The sequence below is a fragment of the Tachyglossus aculeatus genome, chromosome 7 (genome assembly GCF_015852505.1).
Source record: "Tachyglossus aculeatus isolate mTacAcu1 chromosome 7, mTacAcu1.pri, whole genome shotgun sequence".
Classification (NCBI taxonomy): Eukaryota; Metazoa; Chordata; class Mammalia; order Monotremata; family Tachyglossidae; genus Tachyglossus; species Tachyglossus aculeatus.
The window spans coordinates 9879981-9900393 of record NC_052072.1 but is presented as its reverse complement, the minus strand read 5'-3'; the positions used below and the strand labels follow the sequence as shown (position 1 = coordinate 9900393).

The following is a 20413-nucleotide window of genomic DNA, read 5'->3' as shown; positions in this document are numbered from 1 at the left end:
CTGTGCAGATTAAAAATGTGTGCTGATGGGGGTCAGGGAGAGGATCAGAGGAAAATGAATCAATCAATAGTATTCATTGAGCATTCGTTCTGTGCAGAGCACTGTGCTACGTTCTTGAGAGAGTACAATATAACAGAGATGGTAGACATGCTCCCTGCCCACAAGAAGTTTACATTCTAGAAGCAACACAAGGTTTCATCCCAGGATGTGGTTTGGACTATCATCGACGCATCTCAAATTTTGCTAGTTGAATTGATCTGCAGGACTCATGCTGGAGGACCCAGAAACAAGAAGTCTGAAGGATCAGTCAAAATAGGAGTTGCAGGAGAGAAACGACAGAGTGGACAGATCTCAGGGGTGAGTCGCGATGCTCCATGATAACCTTGGATTAGAGTTGGGTTCTATGGAATTACCTACTGTAATTTCTCTAGACATTCCCTACATAGGTAGAAATAGTTCATTTTTCAATCAGGAATCCACATTAAACTACAAATGCTAAGTGGGGGCCTCCTCAGGGACGGCCCGTACCCTACCACAGCCACAGGATTCCTCCCCACAAACTTCTTGCTGTCTTGAATGTGAGTCCTACAGATGACCGGTCCTCTGTCCCACCTGCTTATCTTGTCTCTACCCCAGCATTTAGTTCAATGTTTGGCACGTAGTTGGTATTTAGTTCCTCATCAAATAGAAACCCCTAACCATTGGCTTTAAAGCACTCCATCACCTCGCCCCCTCCTACCTCACCTTGCTACTTTTCTACTACCACCCAGCCTGTTCCTCTAATGCCAATCTTCTCACTGTACCTTTATCTCGTCTATCTCACGCCAACCCCTTGCCCACGTCCTGCCTTTGGCCTGGATTGCCCTCCTTCCTCATATCTGACAGACAATTACTTCCCACCAAAGCCTTACTGAAGGCACATCTCCTCCAAGAGGCCTTCCTTGACTGAGCCCTCTTGTTCTTTTCTTCAGCTTCCTTCTGTGTCACCCCAACTTGTTCCCTTAATTCAACTCCCCTCCCAGCCCCACAGCACTTACGTACATATCTTTAATTCATTTATTTATATTAATGTCTGCCTCCCCCTCTAGATGGTAAGTTCACTGTGGGCAGCGAATGTGTCAGTTTACTGTTATATTGTAATTTCCCAAGTGCTTAGTACAGTGCTCTGCACACACTAAGTGCTCAATAAATGTGACTGACTGCTCATTAATACCACAAATACTATCAGTTATATGTTGCCAACTTGTACTTCCCAAGCGCTTAGTACAGTGCTCTGCACACAGTAAGTGCTCAATAAATATGATTGAATGAATGAATGAATATTATTAACTGATGAAGAAGGAGTTTTGATCGCTGTCTCCTCCTGGAGTGGGGAAATCAATCAATAAGTGGTATTTACTGAGTGCTTACTATGTGCAGAACACTGTACTAAGCGCTTGGGAGGGTAGCTCATCTTCTAGACCGTAAACCCGTTTTGGGCAGGGATTGTCTCTATTGCTGAACTGTACTTTCAAAGAGCTTAGTACAGTACTCTGCACACAGTAAGCATTCAATAAATACGATTGAATGAATGAAAGAATATTCTACAGCAGGATTGGCAGATATGTTCCCTGCCCATAATGAGCTTAGCATAAGGGGACCAAAGTGGGGGAAGAGTCCAGGTGTTAAGGAAGCAGAAGTGGTAGGGACGTGTCGGAAGTAGAAGCAATAACCGGGAGAGTGGTAGGAACAAGGGTGGAGACAGCAGTCCAAGGATCCAAGTTCGGGATAAAGGTATCAATCAAACATCTCCACCAGTAAGTCATAATGAAAGTTCCCTCAACCTTTGAAATCTTTAAATCTTTATCTCTCGACTACGTTCCCACCCTCTCCTGGTCTTATCTTTGGCTGGCTTTCAAATTGTTCCCTACATTCTTCAAACATCAAAGTTTTTGGCTCTTTTCTTAAGGTTCTCCTATGCTGCTCATGTCCAAAACAGCTAAGCTTTATTCAGCTTCCTGTTCATTATGAAACCTTAAAATTCTACCTTCAGTTTTTCTATAACTTGATTATGAAAGCTAAGGCCCCACCTTTTACTAGTTTTTCCTCTTATCAATCAATCCTATTCTTTGAGTGCTTACTGTCTGCAGAGCACTGCTTTAAGCACTTGGGAAAATACAATATAACACAGTTGATAGACACATTCCCTGCCCACAAGGAGCTCTTACTTCCCGTTACTCTTCATGGCCTGCGATGCTTTGGACATTACCTAAACTATATAAAAATATCTAAACTGAAAACACGATGTAAAGCTTGCTTATTCCATAGAACTTTACCAAGTACGTAAACTTATTAAAAATCCCCAAACACATACTTATACTACATCCAATCACTGCCAAAAAATCAATTTCCTTTCCACCCCTTCCTCATATGGACACAACCACTTAGTTCAATCAATCATATTTACTGGAATGCCCTCCCTCTGCCCATCCGCCAAGCTAGCTCTCTTCCTCCCTTCAAAGCCCTACTGAGAGCTCACCTCCTCCAGGAGGCCTTCCCAGACTGAGCCCCTTCCTTCCTCTCCCCCTCATCCCCCTTTCCATCCCCCTCATCTTACCTCCTTCCCTTCCCCACAGCACCTGTATAAATGTATATATGTTTGTACATATTTATTACTCTATTTATTTATTTTACTTGTACATATCTATTCTATTTATTTTCTTTTGTTAGTATGTTTGGTTTTGTTCTCTGTCTCCCCCTTCTAGACTGTGAGCCCACTGTTGGGTAGGGACTGTCTCTATATGTTGCCAACTTGTACTTCCCAAGCGCTTAGTACAGTGCTCTGCACACAGTAAGTGCTCAATAAATACAATTGATTGATTGATTGATTGAGGGCTTACTGGGTACAAAAGTACTGTCCTAAACACTTGGGAGAGTATGCTACAGAGTTGGCAGACATGTTCCCTGCCCACAAAGAACTCCCCACTAGAGCCATTTTCCTCTCCATCCTGACCCCTAAACTCAGAATCTCCCACAACTGCCTCACCCCAATCTCTCTTTTGGAAAAAAAAATTTAAAAAGATGTGCTTTATTGACGATGCACTCATCTCACTCCCAGCCTGTCAGTCTGTAGCAAGCATGTGTGGTGGTTCCAGTTTATCCCTGCTGCCTCAGGTGGGGAGGAAGAGGAGATAAACGAGGGATGAGATGCCGGGGGCTGCTCTACAAGACTGGAGTTTGAAGCAGGGAGTCAGCGGAACCCAGACCAGTGCGGGAAATCGGAGCCAAGAGAGAGTGACAAAGCAGTCACGCCCACAACAGCTTGAGGCGTGGGACTCAGGTGTCCGACCCTTCTGATGGGGACCCCGGGAGCAAAGTGAGAGGAGCTGGGGAGAGAGGGATGCGCTAATAATTGTGATATTTGTTAAGTGCTTACTATGTGCCAGGCACTATACTAAGTGTTGCGGTGGGGATACAAGCAAATTGGGTTGACAAAGTCCCTGTCCCACAAGAGGCTCATGGTCTCTATCTCCATTATACAGAAGAGGCCCAGACAAGTTAGACTGTGAGCCCACTGTTGGGTAGGGACTGTCTCTATATGTTGCCAATTTGTACTTCCCAAGCGCTTAGTACAGTGCTCTGCACATAGTAAGCGCTCAATAAATACGATTGATGATGATGATGATGAAGTGAAGCGACTTGCCCAAGGTCACAGAGTAGACAAGTGGTGGGGCCGGGATTGGAACCCACAACCTTCTGACTCTCAGGCTGGTGCTCTATCCACTACGCCATGCTGCGTGCCATAAGGGGAATGGGGTCAGAGAAGTCCTCCGCAATAAGGATCGGAGAAGAGAAGAGAAGGGTGGTGGGAGAACCTCCACTGTTCTTTTTAATTAGCCTGTCGGACTCAATCACCATGTCAGCAAAAGGAAAATCAACCAATTATATCAGTCTATGGGAGAACACATCCCACAGTGCTACAGTTCATTCAGTTCACGATGCACCGACATTTTCAAGGGATAGATTACATAAGAATACAGGGGTATGCCTGTGTGTGTTAAATAAAGGGCCCATATTTACCAAAAGACCATTTACACGAAAATTAAAACGAATAGATTTACGAAAGAAAAATCGATGTCAAAGCTGAGATTTAAGAGTCTGAAAAACAGGATTTTATAACCTCCAGGTGACCTTTAAATGTCAAACCTCAGTAGTTGGTAAAGCACAAAAAGTTAATGACATGCAACTATTATAAAACTGATCAATCAATTTACATTGTTTTGTGCTGAAATGGTAAATTATAGCTCCATGGCCCAAATTCCTTACAATCTTTTAAATACGGAAAGGTTTTAGAGCTTTTCTTGTATATTATGCACATTACATATGAAAATGAATTCAACATCTACCCAAAATATTCAATACCATTTGCTTTATGTATCAGTAATCTATCTTTCGAAGTTTCCTGAGTTCAAATCCCATACCACAACAAAGTAGAATAAAAGTAAATCACTCCATTCACTTCTATCGTACCAGTATTCAGCGTCTCCATACAATCAACTAAGTACCATTGCTGAATTCTCTCCTTGTGTATTTCAAGCCCTTCATCAAGATAATAGATTCAGAAATCGTTTTAGTGGGATTGTATCTATGCTGTATGAAGAAATAAAAATATAAAAGCACACACCACTGCTTTCATTTTTCCTAATAAGGGCCCTGAATTAGACTTATGAACTTCCAGGTGCAAATTTGGCTGAGAGATGGAGGGGCAATATAACAAAATTCCTCTCTAATGCTCATTTCAGAAATAAGATAGAAAACACTCTGGGAGGGAAGCTCAAAAAAAAAACACTCTGAAATTGAGCTGGCTTTCTTGGTTGACATTTATTGAACACCACGTATATTCATTCAATCGTATTTATTGAGCACTTACTGTGCGCAGAGCACTGTACTAAGTCCTTGGGAAGTACAAGTTCGCAACATATAGAGACGGTCTCTATCCATCAGTGGGCTCACAGTATATGCCTGCAACTCCCCTATTTATAAACAGCACATACCTCCAGAAAAGAGATCTGAATATCCTCAGTTCTGCCATAATGTGCATTTTCACATGGCTAGCATGGTATCACAGAAGTAGATCATTTTGGTCCAAAAACCAAAGCCTATTTGGATTCAGGGAGCCACTAGGTCAGTAAAGTCATGTGAGCAGCATCGAACAGGTGGGTACTAAAGAAAGTTTTCCTTGGCAGGTTTTGCAAGAACACAACCTCCAAAAAAATACAGCTAGTGATTCACTCACTTACTCCATAACATATTTTTCACTATGCACTTTGAATAGAACATGGTTAGGAAATTAGTGTTAATAATGAGAACAGAATTTGTTAAATGCTTACTATGTGCCAAAGTACTGTACGAAGTGTTTACGTAGAAACAAGATCATCAAGTCAGATACATTCCCCATGGGACAACCTGATCACCTTGTAACCTCCCCAGCATTTAGAACAGTACTTTGCACACAATAAGTGCTTAATAAATGCCATCATTATTATTCCCTGTCCAACATGGGGCTCACAGTCTGAGGGAGAACAGGCAGGTATTATCACTATTTTACAGATGAGGAAACTGAGGCACAGAGACCTATGGTCATATAACAAGTGCTCTTTGTGGGCAGGGAGCATATCTACCCACTCCGTTACACTGTGATAACAATAACAATAATCATCAACATAATAATAATTGTGGCATTTGTTAAGCACTCACTATGTGCCAGACACTGTACTAAGCACTAGGGTGGATTTAACCTAATCAGGTTGGACACAGTCCCTGTCCCACACGGGGCTCACAGTCTTAATCCCCATTATACAGATGAGGTACCTGAGGCATACAGAAGTTAAGTGACTTGCCCATGGTCACCCAGCAGATAAGTGGCAGAGTCAGGATTAGAACCCAGTGCTCTATCCACTAGGCAATGTTGCTGATCTCCCAAACCCTCAGTACAGTTGTCTGGACAGAGTAAGTGCTCCATAATGCCTGGCATATAGTAAGTGCTTAACAAATACCATTATTATTTATCATTAATAAATATGACTGATTGAAGTGGCAGAGCCAGGATTAGAAACTAGATCCTCTGTCACCCAGGCCCATGCTCTTTCTTCTAGGGTATGTTACTTCAAACTGCATTTGCCTATCTGGATAGAATGTGATCAGAAGTTGGAAGAAAGTATGCCCAAACTACTGGTTAATCAGTGGTATGTATTGAGCATTTACTGTATGTAGGACACTCTACTGAGCGCTTGGGAGAGAACAATACAAGTCGGTAGATATGATGCCTGACCGCAAGAAGCTTAATATCTAAGGGGAGAGATATACATTAAAATAAATTACACAAAGGGACAAGGGCAGCATATAAGAATTTGAACCTAAGTGTCCTGGGGCGGGTATTGAGGTGCTAAAGGGATACAGACCTAAGTACACAGGAAAGTCAGAGGGGCGGATCAAGTCATGGAAGGCCTCATGAAAGAGAGATGATTTTAGTACAGCTTTGAAAACAGAAGAGGAGTGCTCTGTTGGATGTGAAGCGGGAGGGAGCTCCGAGCCAGAGGGAGGACGTGGGCAAAGGGGTTGGTTGTGAGATCGAGGTACAGGGAGTAGACTGGCGCTACAGTAACCAAGAGTGTGTTTTGGATTGTAGTAGGTGATTAGTGAGGTAAGGGAGGAGGGTTAAGACAAGCGTACACTCCTGCAAGTTTTCCTTAAGATGAGAGTCATCAAAAAAGTAACCCCTGGCTTTCAGAAAAACTAAGTGCAATGCCCACGTATGATAGGATTCAAAAATACTGTATTTTGAAAAAACTCTGGTTGGAGGCTTACAATTTATTCCATGCAATTAGAGTAGTAAGGAAATAAAGTGTACCAATATGTTCCAAGATCCAAAACCTTGAATAGAGCAATAAAGACATACTTTGAATATGATAAAACATAAACAATAACTTAGATGATCAAATTGTAATGTCAATACATGCCCAAAAGTAACATATTAACACAGGCACACATTCAAAAAAAAAACCAAAACATAAATGCTCAGAGCTTTGCATTCAGTGATTTGGCAGTCATCTGAGTTGAGATCATTCAGCTCTCCTAATTTGACTGTCAAGCTTAAACTCTAGTGGGTGAATGTTGCACCTGAACTTAGTAAAGTGCACTCTGCTGCCGTACTAAGTTTTTTTCTCTAAACTAGCAACAGTAGCTTGGGAAACATGTTATAAGATCATGTAACACTGTAGTTATTTGTGAAGTTAACTGCAGTCCAAACCACAGTGACTGTGTACACAGGGGCAGGGCAAGGTGTGCAGCGGTCATGTACACCCAGCAGCCAGAACGTAGGCATCACAAAACCACAGCACTGTCACAAAGTGAGAGCATTATAAGAAATGAAGCCCGGTGTGGGCAGGGATTGTCTCTCTCTATTGCTGAATTGTACTTTCCAAGCGCTTAGTATAGTGCTCTGCACACAGTAAGCGCTCAATAAATACAATTGAATGAATGAATGATATGCCAGCATTTTTTTCTATTTTAGCCCTCAGCTTTCTGGCTCTGCCACCCACTAGCCACCATGGCATACACCTGCCACTTATTTGTAACTAAATAATTTAATTGCTGAGTTTACCAGTTCTGCCTATTCTCTACATACACACTCACACACACATATATATACACACAGACACACACACACATCTGAATATCTGAATCTGCTTATCTCTGTCATTACTGTGGAAGTTCCTTGAGGGCAGGAATGGGGAGATCAATGTTCAATCTGACATCAGAGAGCCTGGTTTTCAGCTAGTCCACCTCCTGTCTGGCTGTGACACTGAATATCTTCTGGTCCTGAATTTTTATTTAATAGGGGATTGAGTACTTTAAAGCCGATGGTGAGGAGTTTGATGCGGAGGTGGATGAGCAACCAGTGGAGGCTTTTGAGAAGTAGGGAAATATGGACTGAACATTTTTATAGAAAAGCGATCCAGGCAGCAGAGTGAAGTATGGACTGGAGTGCAGAGAGACAAGAGGCAGGGAGGTCAGCAAGGAGGCTGATGGACTAATCAAGGCGGGATAGGATAAATGCTTGGATTAACAGGGTAGATGTTTGGATGGAGAGGAAAGGGTGGATTTTAGCGATGCTGTGAAGGTGGAACGGACAGGCTTTAGTGATGGACTGAATACGTAGGATGAATGAGACAGAGAGGAGTCAAGGATAATGCCAAGGTTACGAGCTTGTGGGACAGGAAGGATAGTGGTGGTTGTCTCCTGTGATGAGAAACTCAGGGGAAGGATAGGATTTGGGTGGGAAGATACGACGTTCTGTTTTGGATACGTTAGGTTTGAGGTGATGGCAGGACATCCAAGTAGAAACGTCTTGAAGGCAGAAGGCAACGCAAGACTGCAGAAAAGGAGAGATCAGGGCTGGAGATGTAGGTTTGAGAATCATCTGCAAAGAGGAGACAGTTGAAGCCGTGTGAGTAAAAGAGTTCTCCCAGAGAGTGGGTTTAGATGGAGAATAGCAGGAAACCCACAACTGAACTTTGAGGGACCACCCACCCCACCCTAGTTAGGGGGTAGGAGGCAGAGGAGGAGCCCATGAAAGAGACTGAGAATGAGCAGCCAGAGAGATGGGAGGAGAAGCAGGAGGGGACAGTGTCAGCAAAGCCAAGAGTGGATAATGTTTCAAGGAGAAGGGGATGGACTACAGTGTCAAAGGCAGCTGAGAGGTCAAGAAGGATTAGGATGGAGAAGAGGCCCAAGACTGAGCTCCTTATCTTCCCTCCCAAACCTTGTCCTCTCCCTGACTTTCCCGACTCTGCGGACAGCACTACCATCTTTCCCATCTCACAAGCCCACAACCTTGGCGTCATCCTCAACTCCGCCCTCTCATTCACCTCACACATCCAATCCGTCACCAAAAACTGCCGGTCTCACCTCCACAGCATCGCCAAGATCCATCCTTTCCTCTCCATCCAAACCGCTACCTCGCTGGTTCAATGTCTCATGTCTTCTATCCCGACTGGATTACTGCATCAGCCTCCTTTCTGATCTCCCATCCTCCTATCTCTCCCCGCTTCAGTCTATACTTCACCCTGCTGCCTGGATTATCTTTCTACAGAAACGCTCTGGTCATGTCACCCCCCCTCCTCAAAAACCTCCAGTGGTTGCCCATCAACCTTCCAATGAAGCAAAAACTCCTCACTCTCGGTTTCAAAGCTCTCCATCACCTCACCCCCTCCTACCTCACCTCCCTTCTCTCCTCCTACAGCCCAGCCCACACACTCCGCTCCTCTGCCGCTAACCTCCTCACTTTGCCTCATTCTCACCTGTCCCGCCTTCGACACCTAGCCCATGTCCTACCTCGGCCTGGAATGCCCTCCCTCCATACATCTGTCAAACTAGCTCTCTTCCTCCCTTCAAAGCCCTACTGAAAGTTCATCTCCTCCAAGAGGCCTTCCCAACTGAGCCCCCCCTTTCCCTCTCCTCCTCCTCCCCATCACCCCCCCTTCCCCTCCTCACAGCACTTGTGTATATTTGTACATATGTATTACTCTATTTGTTTTATTAATGTGTATATAGCTATAATTCTATTAATTCTTATAGTATTGACTCCTGTCTACTTGTTTTGTTTTGTTTCCTGTCTCCCCATTCTATCATCATCATCATCATCAATCGTATTTATTGAGCACTTACTGTGTGCAGAGCACTGTAGTAAGCGCTTGGGAAGTACAAGTTGGCACATTCTAGACTGTGAGCCAGTTGTTGGGTAGGGACCGTCGCTATCTGTTGCCGATTTGTACTTCCCAAGCGCTTAGTATAGTGCTCTGCACACAGTAAGCGCTCAATAAATGTCATTGAACAAATGAATCTGGCAAGAAGGGCATCATTCATTCATTCATTCAATCGTATTTATTGAGCACTTACTGTGTGCAGAGCACTGTACTAAGCGCTTGGGAAGTACAAGTTGGCAACATATAGAGACGGTCCCTACCCAACAGTGGGCTCACAGTCTAGAAGGGGGAGACAGAGAACAAAACAAAACATATTAACAAAATAAAATAAATAGGATATGTACAAGTAAAATAAATAAACAAATAGAGCAATAAATACGTTTCTGTGGAGTGAAGGGGTTGGAAGCCAGACTAGAGAGGGTCAGGGTGAGAACTGGAGGAGAAGAATTTGAGACATTGGTGCAGAAAACTCGCTCAAGAAGTTTGGAGAGGAATGCTAAGAGGGGAAAATGGTGATAACTGAAGGGAGCTGTGGGTGAAGGAGGTTTTTTTTTAGGGGGTGTTTGAAAGCAGTGAGGAAGCAGCCATCGGAGAGGGAACAGTTGAAGATGGTGATTAGGGAAGGAAGAAGGGAGGGGGCAAGTGTTTTAATAAGGTACGAAGGGATAGGCTGTGCAGGTGAAGTCATTCACTCATTCATTCAATCGCATTTATTGAGCACTTACTGTATGCAGAGCACTGTACTAAGCGCTTGGGAAGTACAAGTTGGAAAAAGGGAAGTTTAAGTCATAAGGACTCTTTAAGCAAGCCCAATCACTAATGAACCTAGGCCAACGGTGGCCTAGCCACCAGCAGCTCTTCGCTCACTTTGTGGTTTGCACACACACGCTTTATTAGCTCATTTCACTTCATTCATTCATTCAATCGTGTTTATTGAGCGCTTACTGCGTGCAGAGCACTTCACAGTAATGGTGGTCCCGCGTAGAGTGACAGGGATCCAGGCCTTCTGGCGGCATTCACTCATTCAGTCATATTTATTGAGTGCTTACTGTGTGCACAGCACTGTACTAAGCGCTTGGGAAGTACAAGTTGGCAACATCTAGAGACGGTCCCTACCCAACAGCGGGCTCACAGTCTAGAAGGGCATGGGAGAAAGGACACGGGATGGGGGACAGGGACAAGAGAAAAGAAAAGAGCAAGCACCCGCCCCACCCCTTGTTCACTATCAGAGCTCACCCTGTTCCCCACCCCAACAGATCAGGAGTGACTGCTTGCCCTTCCAGTTGAAGGAAATGTTTCCAATCTGTTGCTCTTGGCCACATTGTGTTTTTGATTTGAGGTTCCTCATTCCTGGGGCTCGGCCACCCCTGGCAGGCCAACACTTAGTAAGTTCTATTCTGAAATTTAGCTTTAGTCTTTTAAAAAAAAAAACACTTTGATTTTTACGGTATTTTTTAAGTACTTACTGGGTGTCGAATTCTGTTCTAAGCCCTAGGGTAGATATAAGTTGATCAGCTCGTACACAGTTATTGGAGCGCAGTCTAAGTACATGTCTATTCTAACTACTTGAAACTAGTTTGGCATGTTACCTTAAATAAGAAATCCCCCACGTGATGCCTTCATTAGTTTGAGCACTTTCTCTCACATCAAGGCAGGAGGGCAGTTAAGCAACCCCACACTCTGCCAGGTGCTGACAGCCAGCTGAGGAAGGGGCTGGTTAATAATAATAATAATAATTTTTATTATTATTTAGATTATTTATTTATTATTTAGACTGTGAGCCCCCTTTTAGACTGTGAGCCCACTGTTGGGTAGGGACTGTCTCTATATGTTGCCAACTTGTACTTCCCAAGCGCTTAGTACAGTGCTGTGCACACAGTAAGCACTCAATAAATACGATTGATGATAATAATGGCATTTATTAAGCGCTTACTATGTTCAAAGCACTGTTCTAAGCGCTGGGGAGGTTACTAGGTGATCAGATTGTCCCACGGGGGGCTCACAGTCTTAATCCCCATTTTACAAATGAGGTAACTGAGGCACAGAGAAGTTAAGTGACTTGCCCACAGTCACACAGCTGACAATCGGCGGCGCCAGGATTTGATCCGATGACCTCTGACTCCAAAGCCCGTGATCTTTCCACTGAGCCACGCTGCTTCTCAAGGTTGTCTAGGCACAGTGGATAGAGCACGGGCCTGCGTGTCAGAAGGCCATGGGTTCTAATCTCACCTCCACCGCCTGACTGCTGTGTGACCTGGGGTGAGTCACTTCACTTCTCTGTGCCTCGGTAACCTCAGCTGTAAAATGGGGATGGAGACTTGAGCCCCACATGGGACGGGGACTGTGTTCAACCCAATTTGCTTGTATCCACCCAGTGCTTAGTACAGTGCCTGGCATGTAGTAAGCGCTTAACAAATACCACTTGGTTGGGAAATGGTGCCACCAGCCTGATCTCCTCCCAGCTCCAAGAAGCCAAGGTCAGAGAGGAGGGAGGGTGAAAAGGATGATGGCAAACATCAATTCTTCTCAAGTTGATCTATTTTTTTAATGCTATCTGTTATATGTTTAATGCTACCAGTATATACGTATATATGTTTGTACATATTTATTACTCTATTTATTTATTTATCTTACTTGTACATATCTATTCTATTTATTTTATTTTGTTGGTATGTTTGGTTTTGTTGTCTGTCTCCCCCTTCTAGACTGTGAGCCCGTTGTTGGGTAGGGACTGTCTCTATGTGTTGCCGACTTGTACTTCCCCAGCGCTTAGTACAGTGCTCTGCACACAGTAAGCGCTCAATAAATATGATTGATTGATTGATTAAGCACTATCGCCAGGCTCTGTACTAAGCACTGGGGTGGATAGAAGCAAATCAGGTTGGACACAGCCACGTCCCGCCCAGGGCTCAGAGGCCTCATCCCTATTTTACAGATGAGGTAACTGAGGCATGGAGAAGTGAAATGACCTGCCCAAGGTCGTACAGCAGAAGAGAGGGAGGGCTGCTATTCGAACCCAGATCCTTCTGACTTCCAGACTCATGCTCTATCTGTGAGAAGCAGCATGGGTTAGTGTAAAGAGCATGGCTTGGGAGTCAAAGGTCATGGGTTCTAATCCCAGCTCTGCCATTTATGTGTATATATGTTTGTACATATTTATTACCCTATTTATTTATTTATTTTACTTGAACATATCTATTCTATTTATTTTATTTTGTTAATATGTTTGGTTTTGTTCTCTGTCTCCCCCTTCTAGACTGTGAGCCCACTGTTGGGTAGGGACTGTCTCTATATGTTGCCAACTGGTACTTCCCAAGCGCTTAGTACAGTGCTCTGCACACAGTAGGTGCTCAATAAATATGATTGATTGATTGATTTATCAGCTGTGTGACTTTGGACAAGACACTTGACTTTTCTGTACTCGTTTCCTCATCTGTAAAATGGGGTGAAGTCTGTGAGCCCCGCAAGAGACAATGTGATTACTTTGTATATACCCCAGCACTTAGAACAGTGCTTAGCACATAGTAAGCACTTAAATACCATCATTATTATTATTATTATCATCCAGTACACCACACCGCTTCTCTGTGTACCTACCACCCCCAACATGGAGAAGCAGCATGGCATTCCGGGGTTAGAAGGTCATCATCATCATCAATCGTATTTATTGAGCGCTTACTGTGTGCAGAGCACTGTACTAAGCGCTTGGGAAGTACAAGTTGGCAACATATAGAGACAGTCCCTACCCAACAGTGGGTTCGAGGGGTCTAATCCCCACTCCGCCACTTGCCTGCTGTATGACCTTGGGCAAGTCACTTCACTGGGCCTCAGTGACCTCATCTGACAAATGGGGATTGAGAGTGGGAGGGACTGTGTCCAACCCGATTTCTTTGCATCCACCCCAGCGCTTACTACAGAGAAGCAGCGTGGTACAATGGAAAGAGCAAGGGCTTTGGAGTCAGAGGTCATGGGTTCAAATCTCAGCTCCGCCAACTGTCGGCTGTGTGACTCTGGGAAAGTCATTTAGCTTCTCCGTGCCTCAGTTATCTCATCCGTAAAATGGGGACAAAGACTGGGAGCCCCCTGTGGGACAGCCTGATCACCTTGTAACGGCCCCTGCGCTTGGAACAGTGCTTTGCACGGTGTTAAGCACTTTATAAATGTCATCATTATTATTATTAGCCACTGCCCAAGGTAGTGGCAACCCGCTGAGCCTGTGAGCCCGTTGTTGGGTAGGGACCGTCTCTATGTGTTGCCGACTTCTACTTCCCAAGTGCTTAGTCCAATGCTCTGCACACAGTAAGCGCTTAATAAATATGACTGACAATGAATTAATGAATGCTGTACACACAATGCTCAATAAATACTACTGAATGAATGAATGCTGTGCACGCATTCAACGCTCAATAAATACAACTGAATGAATGAATGCCGTGCACACAGTCGGCGCTCAATACAACTGAATGAATGAATGCTGTGTATGCAGTCGGCGCTCAATACAACTGAATGAATGAATGAATGCTGTGCACGCAATCGGCGCTCAATATGATAGAATGAATGAATGCTGTGCACGCAATCAACGCTCAATATATACAACTGAATGAACGCTGTACACACAGTAGGCGCTCAATCAATACGACTGGATGAATGAATGAATGGTGTGCACGCAGTCGGCGCTCAATAAATACGACTGGATGAATGAATGACTGAATGGTGTGCACGCAGTCGGCGCTCAATCAATACGACTGGATGAATGAATGGTGTGCACGCAGTCGGCGCTCAATAAATACGACTGGATGAATGAATGGTGTGCATGCAGTCGGCGCTCAATCAATATGACTGGATGAATGAATGAATGGTGTGCACGCAGTCAGCGCTCAGTAAATACCACTGAATGAATGCTGTGCATGCAGCTGGCGCTCAATAAATATGACTGGATTGAATGGTGTGCACGCAGTCAGCGCTCAATCAATACGACTGGGTGAATGAATGGTGTGCACGCAGTCGACGCTCAATCAATACGACTGGGTGAATGAATGGTGTGCACGCATTCAGTGCTCAGTAATAATAAAAATAATAATGATGGAACTTATTAAGTGCTTACTATGTGCAAAGCACTGTTCTAAGCGCTGCGTAGGTTACAAGGTGATCAGGTTGTCCCACGGGGGGCTCACAGTCTTCATCCCCATTTTACAGATGAGGGAACTGAGGCATAGAGAAGTGAAGTGACCTGCCCAAAGTCACACAGCTGACAGTTGGTGGAGCTGCGATTTGAACCCGTGACCTCTGACTCCGAAGCCCGGGCTCTTTCCATTAAGCCGTACTGCTTGTCCATAGAGATAGAAGGATAGAGATAGGATAGAGAAGAATAGGACAGAGAGGGTAGAATGAATGGTGTACACGCAGTCGGCGCTCAATAAATACGACTGGATGAATGAATGCTGTGCACGCAGTCGGCGCTCAATAAATACAACTGGACGAATGAATGCTGTGCACATAGTCGGCGCTCAATAAATACGACTGGATGAATGAATGGTGTGCACGCAGTCGGCGCTCAGTGAATACCACTGAATGAATGCTGTAGACGCAGCTGGCGCTCAATACATACGACTGGATGAACGAATGCTGTGCACACTGTTGGCGCTCAGTAAATACCACTGAATGAATGCTGTGCACGCAGTGGGCGCTCAATCAATACGACTGGATGAATGAATGAATGGTGTGCACGCAGCTGGCGCTCAGTAAATACCACTGAATGAATGAATGCTGTGCAAGCAGTCGGCGCTCAATCAATACAACTGGATGAATGAATGAATGAATGAATGAATGGTGTGCAGGCAGCCGGTGCTCAATAAATAATACGACTGGATGAATGAATGAATGGTGTGCAGGCAGCCGGCGCTCAATCAATACGACTGGATGAATGAATGGTGCTGTGCAGGCAGTGGGTGCTCAGTCAATACGACTGGATGAATGAATGAATGGTGTGCACGCAGTCTGTGCTCAATCAATATGACTGGATGAATGAATGCTGTGCAAGCAGTCAGCGCTCAATCAATACGACCGGATGAATGAATGAATGGTGTGCACGCTCAGTAAATACCACTGAATGAATGCCGTGCACGCAGCCGGCGCTCAATAAATACGACTGGATGAATGAATGAATGGTGTGCATGAAGCCGGCGCTCAGTAAATACCACTTAATGAATGAATGCTGTGCAAGCAGTAAATGCTCAATCAATACGACTGGGTGAATGAATGAATGGTGTGCACGCAGCCGGCGCTCAGTAAATGCTACTGGATGAATGAATGGTGCTGTGCAGGCAGTCGGCGCTCAATCAATACGACTGGATGAATGAATGAATGGTGCGCACGCAGTCGGCGCTCAGTCAATACGACTGGATGAATGAATGAATGGTGCGCACGCAGTCGGCGCTCAGTCAATACAACTGGATGAATGAATGAATGGTGTGCACGCAGTCTGTGCTCAATCAATACGACTGGGTGAATGAATGAATGGTGTGCACGCAGTCTGTGCTCAATCAATACGACTGGATGAATGAATGAATGCTGTGCACGCAGCCAGCGCTCAGTAAATGCTACTGGATGAATGAGTGAATGGTGTGCACGCAGCCGGCGTTCAGTAAATACCACTGAATGAATGCCGTGTAGGCAGTCGGCGCTCAATCCATACGACTGGATGAATGAATGGTGTGCACATAGCCGGCGCTCAATGCATACGACTGGATGAATGAATGAATAGTGTGCAAGCAGTCGGCGCTCAGTCAATAGGACTGGGCGAATGAATGAATGGTGTGCAGGCAGCCGGTGCTCAATCAATACGACTGGATGAATGAATGGTGCTGTGCAGGCAGCGGGCGCTCAGTTAATACGACTGGATGAATGAATGAATGGTGCGCATGCAGTCGGCGCTCAGTGAATCATTGAATGAATGCTGTGCACGCAGCCGGCGCTCAGTAAATGCTACTGGATGAATGAATGGTGCTGTGCAGGCAGTCGGCGCTCAATCAATACGACTGGATGAATGAATGAATGGTGCGCACGCAGTCGGCGCTCAGTCAATACGACTGGATGAATGAATGAATGGTGCGCACGCAGTCTGCGCTCAATCAATACGACTGGATGAATGAATGAATGCTGTGCATGCAGCCGGCGCTCAGTAAATGCTACTGGATGAATGAATGGTGCTGCGCAGGCAGTCGGCGCTCAATCAATACGACTGGGTGAATGAATGAATGGTGCGCAGGCAGTCGGCGCTCAATCAATACGACTGGATGAATGAATGAATGGTGTGCACGCAGCCGGCGCTCAGTCAATGCTACTGGATGAATGAATGGTGCTGCGCAGGCAGTCGGCGCTCAATCAATACGACTGGATGAATGAATGAATGGTGCGCACGCAGTCTGCGCTCAATCAATACGACTGGATGAATGAATGAATGCTGTGCACGCAGCCGGCGCTCAGTAAATGCTACTGGATGAATGAATGGTGCTGTGCAGGCAGTCGGTGCTCAATCAATACGACTGGATGAATGAATGAATGGTGTGCATGCAGTCTGTGCTCAATCAATACGACTGGATGAATGAATGAATGGTGTGCACGCAGCCGGCGCTCAGTAAATGCTACTGGATGAATGAATGGTGCTGTGCAGGCAGTCGGCGCTCAATCAATACGACTGGGTGAATGAATGAATGGTGCGCATGCAGTCTGCGCTCAATCAATACGACTGGATGAATGAATGAATGGTGCGCACGCAGTCGGCGCTCAATAAATACGACTGGATGAATGCTGTGCACGCAGCCGGCGCTCAGTAAATGCTACTGGATGAATGAATGGTGCTGCGCAGGCAGTCGGCGCTCAATCAATACGACTGGGTGAATGAATGAATGGTGCGCAGGCAGTCGGCGCTCAATAAATACGACTGGATGAATGAATGAATGGTGCGCACGCAGTCGGCGCTCAATCAATACGACTGGATGAATGAATGGTGCTGTGCAGGCAGTCGGCGCTCAATCAATACGACTGGATGAATGAATGAATGGTGCGCACACAGTCTGTGCTCAATCCATACGACTGGATGAATGAATGAATGCTGTGCACGCAGCCGGCGCTCAGTAAATGCTACTGGATGAATGAATGGTGCTGCGCAGGCAGTCGGCGCTCAATCAATACGACTGGATGAATGAATGAATGGTGCGCAGGCAGTCGGCGCTCAATCAATACGACTGGATGAATGAATGAATGGTGCGCACGCAGTCTGTGCTCAATCAATACGACTGGATGAATGAATGAATGGTGCGCACGCAGCCGGCGCTCAATCAATACGACTGGATGAATGAATGAATGCTGTGCACGCAGCCGGCGCTCAGCCAATGCTACTGGATGAATGAATGGTGCTGCGCAGGCAGTCGGCGCTCAATCAATACGACTGGGTGAATGAATGAATGGTGTGCACGCAGTCTGTGCTCAATCAATACGACTGGATGAATGAATGAATGGTGTGCACGCAGCCGGCGCTCAGTAAATGCTACTGGATGAATGAATGGTGCTGTGCAGGCAGTCGGCGCTCAATCAATACGACTGGATGAATGAATGAATGGTGCGCACGCAGTCTGCGCTCAATCAATACGACTGGATGAATGAATGAATGCTGTGCACGCTGCCGGCGCTCAGGAAATGCTACTGGATGAATGAATGGTGCTGTGCAGGCAGTCGGCGCTCAATCAATACGACTGGATGAATGAATGAATGGTGCGCACGCAGCCGGCGCTCAATCAATACGACTGGATGAATGAATGAATGCTGTGCACGCAGCCGGCGCTCAGTCAATGCTACTGGATGAATGAATGGTGCTGCGCAGGCAGTCGGCGCTCAATCAATACGACTGGATGAATGAATGAATGGTGCGCACGCAGTCTGCGCTCAATCAATACGACTGGGTGAATGAATGAATGGTGTGCACGCAGCCGGCGCTCAGTAAATGCTACTGGATGAATGAATGGTGCTGCGCAGGCAGTCGGCGCTCAATCAATACGACTGGGTGAATGAATGAATGGTGCGCACGCAGTCTGTGCTCAATCAATACGACTGGACGAATGAATGAATGGTGCGCACGCAGTCGGCGCTCAGTCAATACGACTGGATGAATGAATGAATGGTGTGCACGCAGTCTGCGCTCAATCAATACGACTGGATGAATGAATGAATGCTGTGCACGCAGTCTGCGCTCAATCAATACGACTGGATGAATGAATGAATGCTGTGCACGTAGCCGGCGCTCAGTCAATGCTACTGGATGAATGAATGGTGCTGTGCAGGCAGTCGGCGCTCAATCAATACGACTGGCTGAATGAATGAATGGCGTGCAGGCAGCCGGCGCTCAATCGATCAATACGGCCGGATGAATGAGTGATGCTGTGCAGGCTGCGGGCGATGGGACTGATGGGGGGGGGGGGGGGATGCGGGGCTCGTCTCACCTTGTCCCTGGTGCGGAGGTAGCGGCGCAGCGCCCGCTGGGTGACCTGGCGGACTGGGAGCTGCCCCTCGTCGCAGGGCACCACGATGCCCGTCCTGCCGAAGCACACGGTCACTTTCATGGCGGGGGCCGCGGGCCCGGAGCAGGTGGGGCCGGCCGCGCGTCCGTCCGGCCGCCCGGTCCCCCCCCCGCCGCGGGCGCCCCTTTGGTTCGGCCCGGCCCGGCGCCCCCTCCCGCTGGGCCCGTCCGTGCCCCCGTCCCCCCCCGCCCGGCCTGCCCCCGTGGTTCGGTCCGCCCCCCCCCGTCGCCGCCGTAGTGGACGCGCCCGTTGCCCGGGGAGCGGCGGGGGCGGGGCCGCGCGGGCCCCTGCCCCCACTCATTCATCCATCCATCCATCCATCCGATCCTTCATTCATTCAGTCGTACTTAGTGAGCGCCTGCTGTGTGCTGTACTAACCGCTTGGGAAGTCCAAGTCGGCACCATCCCTACCCGACAGCGGGCTCACAGGCTAGGAGGGGGAGACGGACGACAAAACCGAACGTATGAACAAAATAAAATAAATAGAATAAACATTCATTCATTCAATCGTCTTTATTCATTCATTCAATCGTATTTATTGAGCGCTTACTGTGTGCACAGCACTGCACTAAGCGCTTGGGAAGTCCAAGTTGGCACCATACAGAGACGGCCCCTACCCGACAGCGGGCTCACAGTCTAGAAGGGGGAGACGGACAACAAAACCAAATATATTAACTAAATAAAATAAATAGAATAAACATTCATTCATTCAATCGTCTTTATTCATTCATTCATTCAATCGTATTTATTGAGCGCTTACTGTGTGCACAGCACTGGACTAAGAGCTTGGGAAGTCCAAGTTGGCCACATACAGAGAAGGCCCCTACCCGACAGCGGGCTCACAGTCTAGAAGGGGGAGACGGACAACAAAACCAAACGTATTAACAAAATAAAATAAATAGAATAAACATTCATTCATTCAATCGTACTTATTGAGCGCTTACTGTGTGCACAGCACTGCACTAAGCGCTTGGGAAGTCCAAGTTGGCACCATACAGAGAAGGCCCCTACCCGACAGCGGGCTCACAGTGTAGAAGGGGGAGACGGACAACAAAACCAAACGTATTAACAAAATAAAATAAATAGAATAAA

The 20413-nt window shown here is 46.2% G+C and overlaps 1 protein-coding gene across 1 annotated transcript in view; it reads right to left on the bottom strand.

Annotated features, from left to right (window-relative positions):
* Positions 1–19399, bottom strand: part of PARD3B (par-3 family cell polarity regulator beta) — a 994526-nt gene extending 975127 nt beyond the window's left edge. Inside the window, exon 1 of the mRNA XM_038749054.1 lies at positions 19244–19399. Within this exon, the coding sequence (XP_038604982.1) occupies positions 19244–19363 (120 nt within the window). The 5' untranslated portion in view covers positions 19364–19399. The remainder of the gene's footprint in view (positions 1–19243) is intronic.
* Positions 19400–20413: the final 1014 nt, after the last annotated feature.